Source organism: Oncorhynchus kisutch, linkage group LG17, assembly GCF_002021735.2.
Source record: "Oncorhynchus kisutch isolate 150728-3 linkage group LG17, Okis_V2, whole genome shotgun sequence".
Classification (NCBI taxonomy): Eukaryota; Metazoa; Chordata; class Actinopteri; order Salmoniformes; family Salmonidae; genus Oncorhynchus; species Oncorhynchus kisutch.
In genome coordinates, this window is record NC_034190.2 from 29,272,898 (window position 1) to 29,295,637 (window position 22,740).

At 42.2% G+C, this 22,740-nt stretch overlaps 1 protein-coding gene across 8 annotated transcripts in view; it reads right to left on the minus strand.

Annotated features, from left to right (window-relative positions):
* The window catches only part of LOC109907414 (rho guanine nucleotide exchange factor 2), an 86,240-nt gene that overhangs the window by 22,037 nt on the left and 41,463 nt on the right, over positions 1-22,740 (minus strand). For 5 of the 8 annotated variants that reach the window (XM_031793515.1, XM_031793518.1, XM_031793517.1 and 2 more), the window contains 12 exons: positions 14,768-14,930; positions 12,920-12,987; positions 10,408-10,471; positions 9,996-10,128; positions 8,377-8,486; positions 7,901-8,044; positions 7,295-7,545; positions 3,715-3,840; positions 2,716-2,833; positions 2,355-2,431; positions 1,888-2,059; positions 54-130 (listed from right to left, as the gene is read on the minus strand). In XM_031793515.1, coding sequence (XP_031649375.1) covers positions 54-130; positions 1,888-2,059; positions 2,355-2,431; positions 2,716-2,833; positions 3,715-3,840; positions 7,295-7,545; positions 7,901-8,044; positions 8,377-8,486; positions 9,996-10,128; positions 10,408-10,471; positions 12,920-12,987; positions 14,768-14,930 — 1,503 coding nt within the window. Of the gene's footprint in view, positions 1-53; positions 131-1,887; positions 2,060-2,354; positions 2,432-2,715; positions 2,834-3,714; positions 3,841-7,294; positions 7,546-7,900; positions 8,045-8,376; positions 8,487-9,995; positions 10,129-10,407; positions 10,472-12,919; positions 12,988-14,767; positions 14,931-21,479; positions 21,806-22,740 lie in introns of those variants that run through there. The other 3 variants (XM_020505358.2, XM_031793520.1, XM_031793516.1) reach the window with 2 other exon arrangements.

Here is a 22,740-nt window from a genome sequence, read left to right on the forward strand (position 1 = left end):
TGTGTGTGTGTGTGTGTGTGTGTGTGTGTGTGTGTGTGTGTGTGTGTGCTTACTAGACAAGGGAAGATGAACCTCTGGTCTTTTTCCTGTAGGAACACTAGGATGTCTGTCATCAGCAGGACCTGCACATCTAAACACACACACACACACACGAATGCACACACACACACACACACACACACAAAAGAAAAACCTCCTTTAAAACATGAATAAGCAACATGTTTTGGGGATAGTTCCATCCCCTACAGTGCCTTCAGAAAGTATTCACAACCCTTGACTTTTTTCTGTCGATGTGTTATAGCCTAAATTTAAAATGGATTCAATTGAGATATTTTGTCACTGTCCTACACACAATAAATACCGCATTATGTCAAAGTGGAATTATGTTCCCCCCCCCAAAAAAAGCTGAGTCAATAAGTATTTAACCCCTTTGTTATGGCAAGCCTAGGACAGGAGTAAGCATTTGCTTAACAAATCATAATAATGGTGTTTACCATGTTCGAGTGACTACCCCACACATACAATTATCTGTAAGGTCAGTCAAGCAGTTAATTTCAAGTACAGATTCAACCAAAAATACCAGGGAGGTTTTCTCATGCCTCGCAAAGAAGGGCACTTATTGGTAGATGGGTAAACATCAGCAGACACCGAATTTCCCTTTGAGCATGGTGAATATAGTAATTAGACTTTTGGATGGTGTATCAATACACCCAGTCACTATAAAGACACAGACGTCCCTCCTACCTCAGTTGCCGGAGAGGAAGGTAACCACACAGGGATTTTACCATGAGGCCAATGGTTTAAACAGCTACACAGTTACAGAGTTGAATTGCTGTGATAGGAGAAAACTGAGGACGGATCAACAACATTGTATTTACTCCACAATACTAACCTAATTGACAGAGTGAAAAGAAAGAAGCCTGTACAGAATACAAAATATAGCAAAACATGCATCTAGTTCGCAACAAGACACTAAAGTAATACTGCAAAAAATTTGGAAAATAAATTAACTTTTTGTCCTGAATACAAAGTGTTATGTTTGAGGAAAATCCAATACAACACATTACTGAGTACCACTTTCCATATTTTCAAGCATAGGGGTGGCTGCATCATGTTACGGGTATGCTTGTAATCATTAAAAACTGGGGAGTTTTTCAGGATAAAAATGAAAAAAACAGAGCTAAGCACAGGCAAAATCATAGAGGAAAACCGGGTTCAGTCTGGGAGATGATTTTACCTTTCAGCAGGACAATAACCTAAAACACAAGGCCAAATCTTCATCGGAGTTGCTTACCAAGAAGACAGTGAATATTCTGAGTTACAGTTTTGACTTAAATCTACTTGAAAATATATGGCAAGACCTGACAATGGTTGTCTAGCAATGATCAACAACCAATTTGACAGAGATTGAAGAATTTTGAAAAGAATAATGGGCAAATGTTGCACAATCCAGGTGTGCAAAGCTCTTAAGAGACTTACTCAGAAAGACTCACAGCTGCAATCGCTGCCAAAGGTGCTTCTACAAAGTATTGACTAAGGGGTGTAAATACTTATGTAAATTAGATATTGCTGTATTCAATTTTCAATAAATTAGCAAACATTTCTAAAAACATGTTTTCACTTTGTCATTATGGGGTATTGTGTGTAGATGGGTGAGAAAGAAAAGATATTAAACCATTTTGAATTCAGGTTGTAACACAACAAAATGTGGAAGAAGTCCAGGGCTATGAATACTTTCTGAAGGCACTGTACAAACTTATTTGACAAATTAAGCTAGTGGAGGCTGGTTAACATGTGTTTGATACTGTTCCATTCAAGTCATTACAAAGTCCCTGTCCTCAGCCTCCACTGACACACACAGACACTTCCACTCACACACACACACACCTTTGAGCCTAGACCCAGGGGTCTTCCAGAGCAGCGTTCCCTCATGGATGAGTCTCCTGCGGAGCAACTCTCCTCCCCTGAACAGGCCCCCGTCCCTCACCTTGGCCTCGACCCGTGGGTCCAGCCTGGCCCGGATCTCCTGCAGCCGATGAGTCCGCTCCAGCTCCATCACCTGGACAGCAGGGTCATGTTCATTAGGCACTGATTGGAAGCAAATGGACTGAGAATCACCCAGTTCCATGCCCTAATGAACACAACCCTGGTTCACAATAGTGCTAGTGTGCAATACACTTTCTGCACTGTGTAATTGTAACTTTCTCATAGTAAAAGGACGGGTTTATAGATAAAGTGTGGAAAGTCAAAATGGCGTTTTTTATTTCAATCTGACTAACAGGTGCTGGTTCATGTCAGAATTGATCTCAGTGATAACTTGAGTAAATCAAACTATAAATGGATGAATAAAGCACCTGCTGGTCCACTGAGCTAAGTAGCTCCCTGATCTGGGTCAGAGACTGGGTCAGACAGGAGGCCTCCTCTTCATTGTCTGGGGGGGGGGGGGGGGGGGGGGGATATAAGGTGGTTAGACATATCATTAGTAGTGCTGATTTTTACCATGCTCCGCCATTGACTTTAAAGACCCTGTGCTTTTAGTTAGTTCTGAGGAACTAATTTGCCTCATGATATAAAAAGCTGGCATAGTTCGGCTACATTTTTTACACCCCACATAAGTGTTTGCTGCCCCCAACCATATCTTTCAATCTAAAGTGAGGAGGGCTTTGATATATCACCCTCGCCCCTGCTTTCGTATCAACGGGGTGTTTTTCTCACCCTTGGTGTTGTCAAGGATACGCTGGATGAGGACAGGGTACTTGGTGATGCGTTGAGTGACCAACAGGATGCACTCCTGGACGCCATGGCGACGCAACAGGTGACCCCGACACACCCGCTGAACAGAAAGCGAGGAAGAGGGTGAAAGAGAGAGGAAAGGTGAACGAGACAGAAGGGAGGGAGAGAGAAAGATAGAGTTAGTGTGAAAGAGAGCAGGAAAGCGTGTGAGAGAGAAAGGTGAAGGAGGGTGAAAGAGAGGGTATAAGAGCGAAAGAGCAGGAGAAGGGAAGTAATTAATATGAACAAGACAAAAAGAGTTGAGAAGATACAGGAAAAGCGGCAAACACACGAGGGATGGTTGGAAAAAAAAAATATCTGTGTTTTGTAACGCAATCAAGAGCAAATCATATTTTAAACCGAAATTCTGGCGACGTCACTCGATATGAATGAAACAACTTCAAAACTAGCTTGAAGAGCTTTAAATCTAAACGAAAGATAAAACATACAACTTACAATAGAAACATATCAAATAACACATGATATTGTACGGAGTATAAATTATTAATTGGAAAGGTGCCAATTACAAAAGGCAAGGTTAGTAAAGTAAATGGTAATGCAACTCCAACTCCTCACAGTTCAGAACACTCATTATCAGTAAACACACAAGTACGCACACATTCCCATTGGCCTATTTTGCTTTCTATGTGACCCCTCTCTCACTCTCTCTCTCTCTGCTAAGGAAGGTTCAACAACCAAATATTATGATCATCACAATTAAGACCTTAGTAACGGTGACAAAAATGTGGGATTATTAAAGAATTACGAAAACACAAAAGCTCTCCCTCTGTTGTTCACTCTACTCCCCCCCCTCCCCTTTCAATCTCAATTCAAGGTTTTTTATTGACAGGAAATACATTATGTGAATAGTGCCAAAGCGTTCCAAAAAGCATTGTTTTAAAAGTATCCTTCTTGTTTTTCCCTTCTCCTTCTTCGTCTTACCCGTATGAAGTACTGGAACCTCTTGTCTCTGGCCAGCAGCTCCTTGTACAGCTTTACAGCCTTCAGGTGGCGGCTGCAGAACTCAGCGTAGGTCTTTCTCATCTCGTCAGCACACTGGCCCGAGAACTGAGAGAAACAATCAATCCGTCAATCAAGTCAAATATATTTAAGGTACCCTGGCCTAGACCACAAAGTCCAATCTGAAACAGAGTGGCTAGGATCAACTCCCTGGAAGGAAGAAACCTCGAGAGGAACCAGGGGAGGACCATACTCCTCTGGCTGTATAGTTTACAGTCACGGCCAAAAGTTTTGAAAATGACACAAATATTAATTTTAACAAAGTCTGCTGCCTCAGTTTGTATGATGGTAATTTGCATATACTCCAGAATGTTATGAAGAGTGATCAGATGAATTGCAATTAATTGCAAAGTCCCGCTTTGTCATGCAAATGAACTGAATCCCCCCAAAACATTTCCACTGCATTTCAGCCCTGCCACAAAAGTACCAGCTGACATCATGTTAGTGATTATCTCGTTAACACAGGTGTGAGTGTTGACGAGGACAAGGCTGGAGATCACTCTGTCATGCTGATTGAGTTTGAATAACAGACTGACAGAAGCTTCAAAAGGGGGGTGGTGCTTGGAATCATTGTTCTTCCTCTGTCAATCATGGTTACCTGCAAGAAAACACGTGCCGTCATCATTGCTTTGCACAAAAAGGGCTTCACAGGCAAGGATATTGCTGCCAGTAAGATTGCACCTAAATCAACCATTTATCGGATCATCAAGAACTTCAGGGAGAGAGGTTCAATTGTTGTGAAGAAGGCTTCAGGGCGCCAAAGAAAGTCCAGCAAGCGCCAGGACTGTCTCCTAAATTTTATTCAGCTGCGGGATCGGGGCACCACCAGTACAGAGCTTGCTCAGGAATGGCAGCAGGCAAGTGTGAGTGCATCTGCACGCACAGTGAGGCAAAGACTTTTGGAGGATGGCCTGGTGTCAAGAAGGGCAGCAAAGAAGCCACTTCTCTCCAGGAAAAACATCAGGGACAGACTGATATTCTGCAAAAGGTACAGGGATTGGACTGCTGAGGACTGGGATAAAGTCATTTTCTCTGATGAATCCCTTTTCCGATTGTTTGGGGCATCTGGAAAAATGCTTGTCCGGAGAAGACAAGGTGAGCGCTACCATCAGTTCTGTGTCATGCCAACAGGAAAGAGACCATTCATTCATCCTGAGACCATTCATGTGTGGGGTTGCTTCTCAGTCAAGGGAGTGGGCTCACTCACAATTTTGTCTAAGAACACAGCCATGAATAAAGAATGGTACCAACACATCCTCCATGAGCAACTTCTCCTAACCATCCAGGAACAGTTTGGTGACGAACAATGCATTTTCCAGCATGATGGAGCAGCTTGCCATAAGGCAAAAGTGATAACTAAGTAGCTCGGGGAACAAAACATCGATATTTTGGGTCCATGGCCAGGAAACTCCATTGAGAACTTGTGGTCAATCCTCAAGATGCGGGTGGTCAAACAAAAACCCGCAAATTCTGACAAACTCCAAGCATTGATTATGCAAGAATGGGCTGCTATCATTCAGGATGTGGCCCAGAAGTTAATTGACAGCATGCCGGGGCGGATTGCAGAGGTCTTGCAAAAGAAGGGTCAACACTGCAAATATTGACTCTTTGCATTAACTTCATGCAATTGTCAATAAGAGCCTTTGACACTTATGAAATGCTTGTAATTATACTTCAGTATTCCATAGTAACATCTGACAAAAATACCTAAAGACACTGAAGCAGCAAACTTCGTGAAAATTCATATTCGTGTCATTCTCAAAACATTTGGCCACGACTGTAGTTAAGATTACATATGACCATCAAGGTCAGATAGTTGATCAGGTCTTACAAAGAATGAATGACAAATTAGGATGGGTGGGCGGCAGGTAGCCTCGTGTTTAGAGCGTTGGGTCAGTAAGGAAAAAAATCTGTCATTCTCCCCTGAACAAGGCGGTTAACCCACCCACGTCATTGTAAATAAGAATTTGTTCTTAACTGACTTGCCTAATTAAATAAAGGTTAAATTAAAAATGAATTTAAAAAACTGTGACCTGGCCAAGATAAATCAAAGCAGTTCGACACATACAACAACACAGTTACACAAGGAATAAACAAACATACAGCCAATAATACAGTAGGAAAAAAAGGAAGTATATATACAGTGTGTGCAAATGAGGTAAGATAATGGAGGTAAGGCAATAAAATAGGCCATAGTGGCGAGGTAATTACGATATAGCAATTAAACACTGGAGTGGTAGATGTGCAGAAGATGAATGTGCAAGTAGAGATACTGGGGTGCAAAGGAGCAAAATAAATAAATACAGTATGGGGATGAGGTAGTTGTATGGGCTATTTACAGATGGGCTATGTACAGGTAATGATCTGTGAGCTGCTCTGACAGCTGGTGCTTGAAGTTAGTGAGGGAGATAAGAGTCTCCAGCTTCAGCAATTTTTGCAGTTCGTTCCAGTCATTGGCAGCAGAGAACTGGAAGGAAAGGCGGTTAAAGGAGGAATTGGCTTTGGGGAAGACCAGTGAAATATACCTGCTGGAGCTCGTGCTGCGGGTAGGTGCTGCTATGGTGACCAGTGAACTTAGATAAGGCAGGGCTTTACCTAGCAAAGACAGATAACCTGGAGCCAGTGGGTTTGGCGATGAGTATGAAGCGAGGGCCAGCCAACGAGAGCATACAGGTCGCAGTGGTGGGTAGTATATGGGGCTTTGGTGACAAAACTGATGGTAATGTGATTGACTGCATCTAATTTGTTGAGTAGGGTGTTGGAAGCTATTTTGTAAATGACATCGCTGAAGTTGAGGATCGGTAGGATAGTCAGTTTTACGAGGGTATGTTTGGCAGCATGAGTGAAGGATGCTTTGCTGCGAAATAGGAAGTTGATTCTAGATTTAATTTTGGATTGGATATGCTTAATGTGGGTCTGGAAGGAGAGTTTACAGTCTAACCAGACACCTAGGTATTTGTAGTTGTTCACATATTCTAGGTCAGAACCGTCTAGAGTAGTGATGCTGGACGTGCGGGCAGGAAAAGAGTCGGCCCGAGAATTGAACCCTATGGCACAACCATAGAGACTGCCAGAGTTCCGGACAACAGGCCCTCCGATTTGACACACTGAACTCTATCAGAGAAGTAGTTGGTGAACCAGGGGAGGCAGTTATTTGAGAAACCAAGGCTGTTGAGTCTGCCGATAACAATGTGGTGATTGACTGAGTCGAACGCCCTGGCCAGGTCGATGAATACGGCTGCACAGTATTCTCTCTTATCGATGGCAGTTATGATATCGTTTAGGACTTTGAGCGTGGCTGAGGTGCACCCATGAACAGCTCGGAAGCCAGATTGCATAGAAGGTATGAAGGTACGGTGGGATTCGAAATGGTCTGTGATTTGTTTGATAACTTGGCTTTCGAAGACGCTTAGAAAGGCAGGGTAGGATAGATATAGGATGGTAAATGTATACATCACATAAGGCAGTTGGTATAATGTCCATGTCTGTCTACCTACTGTACCTGTTCCAGCAGCACATCTCCCAGCTGGTGGATAGTGAAGTTGTAGGTGCTGCCAGTCTGCAGGCTGTGGTTGCGCCGTGTGAGCAGCTGTGCCAGGAAGCGTACATGGATGCCAGTGAGGCGGTCCAGGCAGGGGAAGATGGCGTGCACCACGCCCGGCTCCAGCTGCACCTCCTCCAGCATGCCCTGGCGGAACACCCGCTCCATAATGCGAAGTGTCCGCACGTGGTGCAGCTCTGTCTGGATCAGCTCTGCGGGAGACAAATTACGCAAAGAAAGAGTCAATCATGTAACATGGGGATAAAATAGAATTGCCCATCTAGCGAAGGAAATTAATATTTTGCTCTGTTCATCACCTGACAGAAATACATCACCTGACAGAAACACACACATGTGAACATTTGGGAGGAGGCACAGGGTCAGCTGCACCCCTGGAGCTATGTCGGGGTTAAGTGCCTTGATCAAAGGCACAACAGTAGTGGATGGTGGCCATGACCTGAAACAAGCAGCCTCTGCAATTGCTACTTTTTCCATCGCCCAGCCCATGAACTTTTCACCACAAAGGGAAAGAGGTTCAAGACGTACAGTGCATGTCACCACTCTCACCATAGATGACGTCCTGCCTCTTGATGATGTCTTTGCGATGCGTCTGCAGGTAGCCCGAGTCCACCGCCATGCTCCATGAGTCCGCCTCAAAATCCCGCCCCTCAATCTCCATTTCCTCCAGCATGGAGGCGTAGTACACTTCTCCTGAGAGAGTAAAACATTCATCCAGTGTAAACAACAAATGGCCTCTAATTAATTGTCTTAAAATCTCTCCTGACAATGAATATATATTCATCCTTTTTTCACATAAACATTTTCAATGTAGACATGGACATGATAGTTGCCGATATCCCTTTTACCCTCTACCCAAAATCCCTGATGCTTTCCCTGTGTAATGGATGCAACCTTGTCCCAGACCCAAAGACCTGCATAAGTTACACAATCTGTATGCCTAGGCTTAAGATCAGCAGCAAATACATAGCACAAATGTCCCACGCTTAATCCCAGGAAGGCACAACCACATCCCTGGGTCTTACCCTCGTCGTTGAGCGACTCCATGGACATAGCTCTGTTCCTGAAGTTGAGCGAGTCTGTGGACTGGGACAGGATCCTGCGCAGCCCCAAGGGAGAGTCATCATTCAGGTTCCTATACAGAGGCATGGACGAGGACACACGCCAGGACAAAAACACAAATATACATATATACACATATACACATGCACCAATAAACATGTATAATATACACATGCCATATGCATATGCAGTAAACACAAACATTCACACAGAAACCATCCACATATGTATGAGTACACAGAAAACAACAAAAGTACAAACGGAGATATATATAAATATATATACACACACATACTTACTTACACACACACACACACACTGAACAAAAATATAAACGCAACATGCAACAATTTCTACAATTTTACTGAGTTACAGTTCATATAAGGAAATCAGTCAATTGAAATACATTTGTTAGGCCCTAATCTAAAGATTTCACATGACTCGAAATTGGCGCAGCCATGAGTTGCCCTGGGAGGGTCCAGGCACACCCACTGGGGAGCCAGTCCCAGCAAATCAGAATTAGTTTTCCCCCACAAAAGGGCTTTATTACAGACAGAAATACTCCTCAAATTAACATTAAATTCTCTGGCAACAGCTCTGGTGGATATTCCTGCAGTCAGCATGCCAATTGCATCCTCCCTCAAAACTTGAGACATCTGTGGCATTGTGTTGGGTGACAAAATTCCACATTTTAGAGTTGCCTTTAATTGTCCCCAGCACAAGATGCACCTGTGTAATGATCACGCTGTTTAATCAGCTTCTTGATAAGTCACACCTGTCAGGTGGATGGATTATCTTGGCAAATGAAAACTGTTCACTAACAGAGACGTAAACAAATTTGTGCACAACAATTGAGAGAAATAAGTTTTGTGTGCATAAGGAACATTTCTGGGATCTTTTATTTCAGTACATTAAACATGGGACCAACACTTGGTCCCATGTTGCGTTTCTATTTTTGTTGAGTATACAATACCAGTCAAAAGTTTGTGCACACCAACTCATTCAAGGTTTCTTTTTATTTATGATTATTTTCTACATGGTAGAATAATAGTGAAGACATCAAAACTATGAAAAAACACATGGAATCATGTGGATCCAAAAAAGTGTTAAACAAATCAAAATATATTTTAGATTTTAGATTCTTGAACTCCTTCAAGACTGTTGGAAAAGCATTCCTCATGAAGCTGGTTGAGAGAATGCCAAAAGTGTACAAAGCTGTCATCAAGGCAAAGGGTGGCTACTTTGAAGAACCTCAAATATAAAATAGATTTAGATTTGTTTTTCTTTTTTGCTTACGACATGATTCCATATGTTTAATTTCAAGGTTTTGATGTCTTCACTATTATTCAACAATGTAGAAAATCGTAAAAATAAGGAAAAATCCAGGAATGAGTAGGTGTCCAAATTTTTAGACTGTCACTGTATATATATTAATTAGTGAGTGGGACTTTCATTTCTACTATGAAAAGTCTTACGTGGCATGATGTCACTATTAATGTCGATGACAAGTTTGACTGTGGTTTCCCTCGTAACCTCCCCCTTTTTGAGCTTTGACCAATGAGCAGGCAGTGGCAGGGCTCACCCTGCAATGTTATTGGTGGAGACACTCTTGGAGAGGGAAAGGCCGGAGCGTCCGCGGCGCGAGCCCAGCAAGGATTGGCGGAGATTGTCAGAGTGGTAGATGGCGGAGCTGGGGCGTTCCCTCATCATGGGGGCTAACGAGGAGTAGATAAAGTTGGAGTAGGAGGGAATAGAGGAGGAAGGAGAAGAGGAGGAGAAATATAGTGAAATATTATAAAAGGGAAACTCTTATAATGAAAAAGGAGTCAGATGCAATTTCAGAGTTCAAAAGTGAAACTACAGATACTTTTGCTCAATTGCAAAACGGATTGTTATTACAAACCAACCCAATAGTGAAAAATACGTTTTCCTTTGCATATGTAATAAAGAATTTGAAGTATGTAGCAAGCATGTGCGCGTTTGCATGTACTGACTTTTGGTACGAAGGGTCACGTTCTGCAGAGCTGAGTTGTTCCTCATAAGAGCCATCTTCTGTTGCTGTGGTTACATAGAGTACAGTTCAATATCATATACCACATATTATTACATGCATGTATACAGTGCCTTCAGAGTGTATTCACACCACTTTACTTTTTCCAAATGTTGTTGTGTTACAGCCTGCATTTAAAATGGATTAAATGGATATTGTGTGTCACAATACTCCATAATGTCTATTGGTTGGAGTCATTATAAATCATTTTTCAACCACTCCACAAATTTCTTGTTAACAAACTATAGTTTTTGCAAGTCGGTTAGGACATCTTCTTTGTCATTTTTCCAACAGTTGCTTACAGACAGATTATTTCACTTATAATTCACCGCATCACAATTTCAGTGGGTTAAACATTTACATACACGAAGTTGACTGTGCACTTAAACAGCTTGGAAAATTCCAGAAAATTATGTCATGGCTTCTGATAGGCTAATTGACATCATTTGAGTCAATTGGAGGTGTACCTGTGGATGTATTTCAAGGCCTACCTTCAAACTCAGTACCTCTTTGCTTGACATCATGGGAAAATCAAAATAAATCAGCCAAGACCTCAGAAAAACCATTGTAGACATCCACAAGACTGGTTCATCCTTGGGAGCAATTTCCAAATGCCTGAAGGTACAACATTCATCTGTACAAACAATAGTACGCAAGTATAAACACCATGGGACCACGAAGCCGTCAAACCGCTCAGGAAGGAGATGCGTTCTGTCTCCTAGAGATGAACGTACTCTGGAACGAAAAGTGCAAATCAATCCCAGAACAACAGCAAAGGACCTTATGAAGATGCTGGAGGAAACAGGTACAAATGTATCTATATCCACAGTAAAACAACTCCTATATCGACAACCTGAAAGGACACTCAGCAAGGAAGAAGCCACTGCTCTAAAATCGCCATCAAAAAGCCAGACTACGGTTTGAAACTGTACATGGGGACAAAGATTGTACTTTTTGGAGAAATGTCCTCTGGTCTGATGAAACAAAAATAGAACTGTTTGGCCATAATGACCATCGTTATGTTTGGAGGAAAAAGGGGGAGGCTTGCAAGCCTGAAGAACACCATCCCAACCGTGAGGCACGGAGGTGTCAGCATCATGTTGTTGGGGTGCTTTGCTGCAGGAGGGGCTGGTGCACTTCACAAAATAGATGGCATCGTGAGGATGTAAAATTATGTGGCTATATTGAAGCAACATCTCAAGACATCAGTCAGGAAGTTAAAGCTTGGTCGCAAATGGGTCTTCCAAATGGACAATGACCATAATCATACTTCCAAAGTTGTGGCAAAATGGCTTAAGAACAACAATGTCAAGGTATTGGATTGGCCATCACAAAGCCCTGGCCTCAATCCTATAGGGCAGAACTGAAAAAGTGTGTGCGAGCAAGGAGGCCTACAAATCTGACTGTTACATCAGCTCTGTCAAGAGGAATGGGCCAAAATTGACGATTGATGAAAGAAATAAAAGCTGAAATAAATCATTCTCTCTACTATTATTCTGACATTTCACATTCTTAAAATAAAGTGGAGATCCTAACTGACCTACGACACGGAATAGTAACTAGGATAAAATGTCAGGAATGGTGAAAAACTGAGTTTAAATGTATTTGGCTAAGGTGTATGTACATTTCCAACTTCCCCTGTATACATATACACTACATGACCAAAAGTATGTGGATACATCTCATTCCAAAATCATGGGCATTAATATGGAGTTGGTCCCCCTTTGCTGCTATAACAGCCTCCACACTTCTGGGAAGGCTTTCCACTAGATGTTAGAACATTGCTGTGGGGACTTGCTTCCATTTAGCCACAAGAGCATTAGTGAGGTGGGAAACTGATGTTGGGCGATTAGGCCTGGCTTGCAGTCAGATTCAATTCATCCCAAATGTGTTCAATGGGGTTCAGGCCAGGGTTCTGTGCAGGCCAGTCAAGTTCTTCCACACCAATCTCGACAAATCATTTCTGTATGGACCTCGCTTTGTCCACAGGGATATTGTCATGCTGAAACAGGAAAGAGCTTTCCCTAAACTGTTGCCACAAAGTTGGAAGCACAGAATCGTCTAAAATATCATTGTATGCTGTGCCTCAATGCTCCCCATCCAACCTGACATAGCTTGAGACGATCTGCAAAGAATAGGAGAAACTCCACAAATACAGGTGTGCCAAGCTTGTAGTGTCATACCCAAGAAGACTCAAAGCTGTAATCACTGCCAAAGGTACTTCCACAAAGTACTGAGTAAAAGCATAGGAAAACTTATGTAAATGTGATTTCATTTTTTGATACTTAATAAATTAGAAAATAATTCTAATAACCTGTTTTTGCTTCATCATTATGGAGTATTGTGTGTAGATTGATGAGGGGGAAAAACGATTTAATCAGTTTTAGAATAAGGCTGGAACGCATTCTAAAATTCTTTCAGAATACCCTGTATATATATCCTCTGTTATCTCTTACCCTCTGTTTCATTTTGGCACAGTTTGGCAACGTGTCTCGACAGCGGTTGTGGATGGTTACACTGCAGGCTGTGAGAAAAAGAAAACACACACGTGATTCACTCTTTCAAACATGTTCTCTCTCTCTCTCGCACTCTGAATGTCCCCCCTACCCTATATGTATCTTTGTTCCTCTGTTTTATATGTCAATCTTCATCGAATATGGGGAAACTTTTAATATATGGTGAGGATCTCCCTCTCTCTTCCCACTTCTCTTTCCCTGTCCCACCTGCTTCGTTTGTGGCCATCGTTTCACTTCCTGTGCAGGGTTTGTGAACAGGAAGTTAGGGTTTAGACACAACTGGCGGAGGGGAGGAGAGACCCAGGGGTGTTTCAGAACCCTCTAACCCAGTTCCACTGGTCCTCCCCCGCCCGCCCTAAACACTTCTCTGACCCAAATCTAGACATAAAGCATACTTAAATGTGTAGGCTTACACACTGAAGAACGCAATCCTGACTCCCTGTTGCAGTAAAACATTTTTTTTAGAGAGATCTTTTAAGACAATCGTTTGAGTGAACACTGAATTTATTTGCTTTTACTTATTCACCGGTTTGATTTGGTGTGGTGAAATCAAGCCAAACTAAATCTGGTGAGTAAGTGTACTAGCATTAATGGTATTCACCCTGACCTAAATTTAGCATATTTCATAATTTAGGATTAGGAATTTGAACAACGTCATGACACAGTGACCTTTAACTCCCCCTCAAAATAGGAAGAACCTGCAAGGTACATAGTTAGCGCCTGGCTATGTTAGCGGTTACCGCCTGCCACAGATACAGATGAGCTATCAGAGCAGAGTCTGGTGCAGGCCAGCACAGGGTGCACAGTTCTGACAGAACACCAGGGCTATTATCTGTATAGGGGCATGGGTCCTGACAACACAGGAACTGTTTGTTATCTGTAACCAACCCTCTCTGTCTGGAAAACTGAATCAGGTTTGGTTGAGAATTGAAGAAATGCTACCCAGTAGAAAAAGTGAAGTATATAGGCATAACAGGAAAGGGTGTGTGTGTGTGTGTGACACGTGTCTATATTTGTGTGTGAAATGTTTTGCCTGTGCACATGACTGACACACACCGTGGCAGGTTTTGCATAAATTAATGTATATTTGTGTGTGAACTGTGTGTCAAAATGTAATGTAAATATTTCAAAATAAATACTTAGCATAACACACAAACCAAAATGTATTCCAGCACAATCTATTGTAAGTTATATCAAATGTAATGAAAATACATTGGGCTGCAGCTCCTTCTAGGCCAATTTGGCTGTGAGGATGGCAGTGGAGATGTGTTTTTGAGTGGGTGAGAAGCTCACCATCCCCAACTCTCACCCATTATCTGACTGCATGTAGATTAATGTCCATAATGTAACTATTTTAAATGGAATTGATAGTCACATTGTAGTTCATTACTGTGTTGTAGCTTATTTGGAGAGTTAACAGGTTGATTTGCTTATAAAGGAATGGTATAAATAGCATAGATTGTTCCCTTTGGAAGTGCCTCAATATTCTGCCACTATAGAGTGATATGACAATGTATGTCCTGATAAATGATGCTGCATTTTTGTAAATCGTCTTAGGGTTTTAGGGAGGTACAGGGTGTGGTACGTTTTTGAGATGTTCTTTTGGTTTGCTGAGGTACACATGCTGTGTAGCACAGGCCTGTATCTGAAGGATCTGGTGGGTAGGCAAGGCTTACTGGGACAGTTAAGGGCCACTATAGGGGTGCTGTGTGTGTGGTAGTAGTTGTATTAATTTGTAGTATTAGTAGTAGTAGTAGTAGTATTTGTAGTAGCATTAGTAGTACTCACTGGGGCAGCTGAGGGCCTCCTTGGCAGTGATGCTCTTGTTGCATGCTGAACAGAGGGTGGTCCCCGACACGGTGAGGGAGGTGAAGAGATGCCCGTTGCTGTAGCGCGCCTCCCTGTCCCGCGCCTCCCTCTCCCTCTCCCTCATGCGTTCCTTCTCCTTATTCTGGGAGGAGATGAAAAAAGGAGGAGAGAAGCAGAATGCACTGATGACATACAATGGCACCTTTGACATGAGGTGGACAGGTTAAAGAGTTTAAATCATGTGTCAGAACTTCCCTTAACCCTCCTACTCTTCTGCTTTTAAAAACGAGGCCTTTTACATTCCATCAGTACCTTAAAGAAACATGTTGGTGGAAAGTGTACAGCTCGTGACAATAGCAAAAGGAAGCAAAATCTAAGCGTTACCAGTATCCCTCTTAGGTGTCAAAATTAGATGTGAGAATGACAAACGCTAAAGAGGGAGTCGTCGTCGTCGTCGTCCCCCCCCCCACCCGGATCTGTCACACACCACATTGTTATCATCGTAACGTTCCATCATTAATGAGGATTTCCTAATGCAATGTCCACAATCATCTTGTCACCATAGCTACCTTGACCAGGCAGGCCAAGGTCGCCCTGACTAACTAACTTAATAGCTGATGCTACCTCCAACTAAAAACTCCAGTGTGTTCCTGTCCCAGAAGCATGAGCAATGTTCAGTGTCTTTGGGAACCAGTCTGATGGAGTAGAACTTTATGCAACATAAATTGATGACTTCTTGGGAATTAAAAGCAGTTGCCGCCAGATTGAACCTGTAAATTTTCCTGTGTTGGGATTGATTGTTCAAGCAGAAACAGGTATACGGAAGCAGTGAAGGATTAACAATGTCTTTCCATTCTTTTAGAGTTGTGCCAAGTAACGTATTTTTGTCTGTGTGTCAGGGGAGGGACAGCCTTATGTCTGTTGCCATGTTGACATCCTGCACAGGAAGTAGACAGGGAAGGCTTCCTCTTTTGGGGCTCAAGTGGGCAGGGTGAGCTGTTACTAGGGCAACAGCGGCAAAAGAGGGAGGGCACCACAAAACCGCATTTGTGCAGTTTTTCATTTGAGGTCAAAAGTTTTTCTGCATTCAGTGTGAAATAATTGAGGCTAAAGGTGAGAGTTGGAGACTTGATTCTCTGTGTGTGAGATCAGTACGTGTGGGTAGGTCTCAAAACCAAATGTCACTATAAAAGTAAGAGGATTTACAAAACTGGTCAGTGTTTTTTGACAGCGATCACCAGCAGAGGACGTTAATATGAGAGAGAGAGAGAGAGAGAGAGAGAGATGACTCCCAGCACTTTACACAACATAGGCCCAGAATGCAACACAATAGACGTCTGTGTTTTCACTGTCTTTCTACACCTTCTCACTCACTACCCCATCATTGCCTTATGTCTGTTTCTCTGTTTCCGCTGTTTTTCTACAGAAGGCTGATATTGAGAAGCAAATTGGAGAACGGCTTGTGATGATCACATGAACTTTGCAATAAAAGAGGAACCCAAGCTAGACAGGTTGACTGTAGTTTGCCATGTCGTAATTAAAATATAAATATTGCTGAGTGGTAAATGTCTAGACAATGACCTTCATGGTGTTTTCCACCATCTCATAGTCCACACAGCACTAACACACCTGATAAATTGTCTGGTTGATAAAGCAAGACTTAATGAATAGATTATTCGTCACATCAAGTTGAATTGTGTGTTTGTGCTTGGCTGGGAAAATAAATGTGGGTTGTGGGGACAGGAGTTGAGAAACACTACTTATACAGTATAGTGATGTCCAGATGTTAACATTTGCCAATATTACCATTACATTTTGGCATCATCATCATCTCAGTGGTGACGCATGACATTCAGGATTGACTGATATGCTGGACCAGGTCTTCCAAACCTCTACATCTGTACTGTCCCTAATTGTTGGTCAATGTTTGTGTACCTGTTTAAAGTAAACTGTTATTTTGATGCAGCAATGCAAAGCACTAACATTTTTACAGGGAAAAGAGAATAAATATACCAATAAAGTTTAGAATTAGTCATTTCTGATGTGTCAGATGCAAAGCTCTCTCTATATATATATATATACAGTGAGGGGAAAAAAGTATTTGATCCCCTGCTGATTTTCTAAGTTTGCCCACTGACAAAGAAATGATCAGTCTGTAATTTTAATGGTAGGTTTATTTGAACAGTGAGAGACAGAATAACAACAACAAAAAATCCAGAAAAACCCATGTCAAAAATGTTATAAATTGATTTGCATTTTAATGAGGGAAATAAGTATTTGACCCCTCTGCAAAACATGACTTAGTACTTGGTGGCAAAACCCTTGTTGGCAATCACAGAGGTCAGACGTTTCTTGTAGTTGGCCACCAGGTTTGCACACATCTCAGGAGGGATTTTGTCCCACTCCTCTTTGCAGATCTTCTCCAAGTCATTAAGGTTTTGAGGCTGACGTTTGGCAACTCTGTCACATTCTGACCTTAGTTCCTTTTTTATGTCTTTATTTTAGTTGGTCAGGGAGTGAGTTGGTGTGGGCATTATATGTTGTTTTTCTATGTTTTGTTCTGTTATATTTCTATGTGTTTGGCCTAGTATGGTTCTCAATCAGAGGCAGGTGTCAGTTGTTGTCTCTGATTGGGAGCCATATTTAGGTAGCCTGTTTTCTATTGTGTGGTTGGTTGTATCCTGTGTTAGTGTTTTCACCATACGGGACTGTTTCGGTCGTTTGTTTGTACTTTTGTTCAGTGTTCTGTTGATTTATTAAATATATCATTATGGACTGTTACCACGCTGCACATTGGTCTGATCCTTGCTACTCCTCCTCTGAAGAAGAGGAATTCCATTACAAACTCGAACCTTCAGCTCCCTCCACAGATTTTCTATGGGATTAAGGTCTGGAGATTGGCTAGGCCACTCCAGGACCTTAATGTGCTTCTTCTTGACCCACTCCTTTGTTGCCTTGGCCGTGTGTTTTGGGTCATTGTCATGCTCGAATACCCATCCACGATCCATTTTCAATGCCTTGGCTGAGGGAAGGAGGTTCTCACCCAAGATTTGATGGTACATGGCCCCGTCCATCGTCCCTTTGATGCAGTGAAGTTGTCCTGTCCCCTTATCAGAAAAACACCCACAAAGCATAATGTTTCCACCTCCATGTTTGACGGTGGGGATGGTGTTCTTGGGGTCATAGGCAGCACTCCTCGTCCTCCAAACACGGTGAGTTGAGTTGATGCCAAAGAGCTCCATTTTGGTCTCATCTGACCACAACACTTTCACCCAGTTGTCCTCTGAATCATTCAGATGTTCATTGGCAAACTTCAGACGGGCATGTATATGTGCATTCTTGAGCAGGGGGACCTTGCGGGCGCTGCAGGATTTCAGTCCTTCACAGCGTAGTGTGTTACCAATTGTTTTCTTGGTGACTATGGTTCCAGCTGCCTTGAGATCATTGACAAGATCCTCCCGTGTAGTTCTGGGCTGATTCCTCACCGTTCTCATGATCATTGCAACTCCACGAGGTGAGATCTTGCATGGAGCCCCAGGCCGAGGGAGATGGACAGCTCTTGTCTTTCTTCCATTTGCGAATAATCGCAAATGTCACCTTCTCACCAAGCTGCTTGGCGATGGTCTTGTAGCCCATTCCAGCCTTGTGTAGGTCTACAATCTTGTCCCTGACACCCTTGGACAGCTCTTCGGTCTTGGCCATGGTGGAGAGTTTGGAATCTGATTGATTGCTTCTGTGGACAGGTCTTTTATACAGGTAAGAAACTGAGATTAGGAGCACTCCCTTTAAGAATGTTCTCCTAATCTCAGCTCGTTACCTGTATAAAAGACACCTGGGAGAGGGGGTCAAATACTTATTTCCCTCATTAAAATGCAAATCAATTTACAACATTTTTTACATGTTTTTCTGGATTTTTGTTGTTGTTATTCTGTCTCTCACTGTTCAAATAAACCTACCATTAAAATGATAGACTGATCCTTTCTTTGTCAGTGGGCAAACGTACAAAATCAGCAGGGGATCAAATACTTTTTTCCCTCACTGTATACACAGCCTAGTGCTGTATAATTGGCTTAAACGCTAAAGTGAGCAATACATCAGAGAGTGAAAGAATAGATGGGGCGAGAGAGAGAGAGATATAGAAGTTGTCATTAAAAGGTGTCAGGACGATAACACTGAGAAAGACATGGGAATATGGACAGAGTCTATAGGGGGGATTCATTTTATAGTCTTCCACCGGTTTACTTCACTGAGTCACTGATAAAGCAACGGCAAACACACACAACAAAGTTTCATACCTCTTATACAGTGTGTTTCCTAGAATTTCCATGCTTTCTGTGTGTTGGTATGTGTATTGACATCAAATGTGTGTGTATGTGTGCGCGCTCCAGATTAAGGACTGCTGTGTGGATTGAAGTGGCCCTGTAGCCTGATTTATGTCCTCTGGAGGGATGCTGGGCAAAGCAGAGCCTGAGGTGGATTCAAGTTTAGTCTCCCTAATCGACATACCATACAGAGGGACAAGAAGAAAACGGGGAGTCAGTCTAATATTGGCCTGTGTGTGTGTGTGTGAGAGTCCCTCCAACCTGACACACAACTCTGGAATGCACCAGAGTCATTGCTCTCCTTACGGAAGTCGTATCCTCCATCTCGCCCTCCCTGTATCTCACACAACATCTTTCTCCATCCCCCTCTCACTTTATTTCTAACTCTCAAGATGTGTCCTTCGCCCTCGGTCCTCTTGTTTGAACACATTCACGCCTACACACATTCTCCTACATGGTTTCCCATGTGTGCTATAGATTGCAATAGCTCCCTCCCACCTCACTCCTGTACTGTAGGAAGTATTCCTATTTCGTTTGATTAAGTTCAACACAACCATACATACGGGAAGCAATACCGATCAAAATAATAACATAAGGAAGCACAGTGACGATGATGGTTTTTACTCTGGTCACTAATTGTGCTTGGAAAGTTACTACCTTAAAAAGGTGTAAAATGCAGACATCACTCCTCCATTTCCCAATAGTTTGTCTAATTTCAGTTTATGTGACAAAAGAAGCAGTCATTTTGTAGAGAATCATTGTGCTATCTAAACCGCTGTCAAATATCTTTTCCATAACCAAAAATATAGCTTTTTCAGCTGGTGTACAAAACCGAAAGTAAAAGATTCAAAAAAGAAAACATAGAAGAGCTTCTTAGAATGGCTTTCAATGAGAATGACAGATCTATAAATCCCATTTCTATGTGAATTTGGTCGGGTCGCCCTAAAAGTTACATATTGCAACTTTAATCAGGGTTCAAACCACAAGGGTGCTGGGGACTACCATAGCAAATAAGGGCACCCAAGCATTAAAAAACATCAACAGCGGGGGTTGTAATAAGCATTTCAGTAAAAATATTGACTTTCATATACTAGGGCGGTGTTTCGCAACCTTTATTTATCCTTGCCTGGTGCAAAGGAATCAAATGAATACTCCCATTTAGTGGAAACACCACCCACATGGTACTCCAGACAGGCTCTGTGAAACACTACAAGTATTTAAGAGACAACAAATAGTATTTAAACTCAGGTCTGATTAGTGTAGTGGTGTGAATGTGTAACATGAACCGAGGACACCAGCGAAATGCACACATACATGCACACATGCACCCCCCCCCCCCCCCCCCCCCCCCCCCACCATAGGAAAGTGATGTTCATATGGCGCTGGCAAGCTAAGGTTTTTCTCAGACATCCGCCATCCACTGTGCCAGAGAAAGCAGATAATATCACACCAACATAGTGTCATTTCTATGGCAACCGATGTTTATGTCAAACACACACACAAGCTGCATGTACCTTACATACAAGATCACTACATTAACAAAACTACGGGCACATGCAGTCCTCATTCCCTGAAACCAGCTCACATGCAAGCATGTGCACCCGCACACACACAATCAGTCTAATTGGGAGGCAAAATGGTACACAGAACAATGTCATATTTTAATATTGCAGGCTTGCATGGTAATAGCATGATGCACTGTTGTTTTGTTGTTGTAGACTATGTATGGTGTATAACGTTTACATGTAATTCTGAAAATAAACCAAAATAATGTACAGGTACATGCTTCTTCCAATCACAAATATTACACTAAAGGTATATACATATTTTAGGTGTGTCTCATAGGTCTATATATAGCCTACATGGAAAACTGCAAAAAACTGTTAGTTACAATGACTATGTTTGCTCTCCAGAATGTGGCAACACTTCCGGGTACCGGTGCACAAATCCACCCCCCCCGCCCCCCCCAAAAAAGAACTTTCTCCAACTCAGACCCCTAGTCTCGATATTTTGGGGAATCATGACCAAACAGAAAAAGGTGATGAACAGTATAGGCTTCCACAGACCTATAGTCACCATAAGGGCAGGATCATTGCCAAGCGCGCCGCTTGTTTTTGTGAAGTATCTCCATATTGCGCAAACTTCCCAAAAAATAGCCTACGTGCTTCTGCAATGACGATCGCAATCTAAACGTTATCATTATAACCAATATTAGATAATGTCTCCAATTCTAAAATGACATCCACAAGTTTCAATCATATGTACAGTTGCGCTTGAAACATTTACTTTTTGCGCATTTCACTTATGTCAGAAATGTGCCAGTAGCACAAGGTATCAGTAATAGTAAGCCTCCAAATACATCCACTCACCCGTAAATTAATATCTCTCATTCTCTCTTGTCGAATTTTCGACAGATCCGCGACTCTGGACATGGTGAGAATCGAGACCCTTCCTCTCCAGTACGATAAATAAATCCTTTTAAAGGCAAAGCGCTTGTGGCTGTCAAGCAGGAACTTCAAATATCTGCCTGTTTTGTTCTTCCCTGAGAGGTTAACGCTAAATCAGTTATATGATTATATGGCTAGGGTAAAAGGTCTGTGTTGTAGCCAAACTGTAACACCCTTACAAAATAGCACGTTCAACTTGTCTGTATCCCTAGTCCAACGGCAATGTCACTGATGCTGCGTAAGAGGAGGCTTTCTCATACAGGAAATTCTGTCGGTTTTTTGCACATCAGATTATAAAAAATTACGCCTACCGGAGGAGGTTTCAGAATGAGCACATCTTTAAATTCGGTGATAACATTCACTGCTAGCACAGAGAGAAAATAGATGGAAGTAAATCAAAAATTCTGGTATTATGGAGAGAGAGGGAATGGTCACTCATTGTATGTACACTGAACAAAAATATAAACGCAAGTGTTGGTCCCATGTGCTGAAATAAGACACATAAAAAGCTTATTACTCTCAAATTTGGTTAACAAATTTGTTTACATCCCTGCTAGTCGGCATTTCTAATGCGTGGCATAAACATTTTTAAAACAGCATTGTCATTACACAGGTGCACCTTGTGCTGGGGATAATAAAAGGCCACTTTAATATGTGTGGTTTGTCACACAACACAATGCCACAGATGTGTCAAGTTGAGGGAGAGTGCAATTGGAATGCTGATTGCAGGAATGTCCACCAGAGCTGTTGCCAGATAATGTAATGTTAATTTCTCTAGCATAAGCTGCCTCCAGTGTCGTTTTAGAGAATTTGGCAGTGCGTCCAACTGGACTCACAACCGCAGACCACGTGTAACCATGCCAGCCCAGGACCTCCACATTCATACAGTGCATTCGGAAAATATTCAGACCCCTCTACTTTTTCCACATTTTGTTACGTTACAGCCTTCTAAAATGGATTTGTCCCCCCCTCAATCTACACACAATACCCCATAATGATAATGCAAAAACAGGTTTTTAGACATTTTAGCAAATTTATTACAAATAAACTGAAATATCACATTTACATAAGAATTCAGACCCTTAGTACTTTTTTGAAGCACTGTTGGCAGTGATTAATGCCTCGAGTCTTCTTGGGTATGACGCTACAAGCTTGGCACACCTGTATTTGGGGAGTTTCTCCC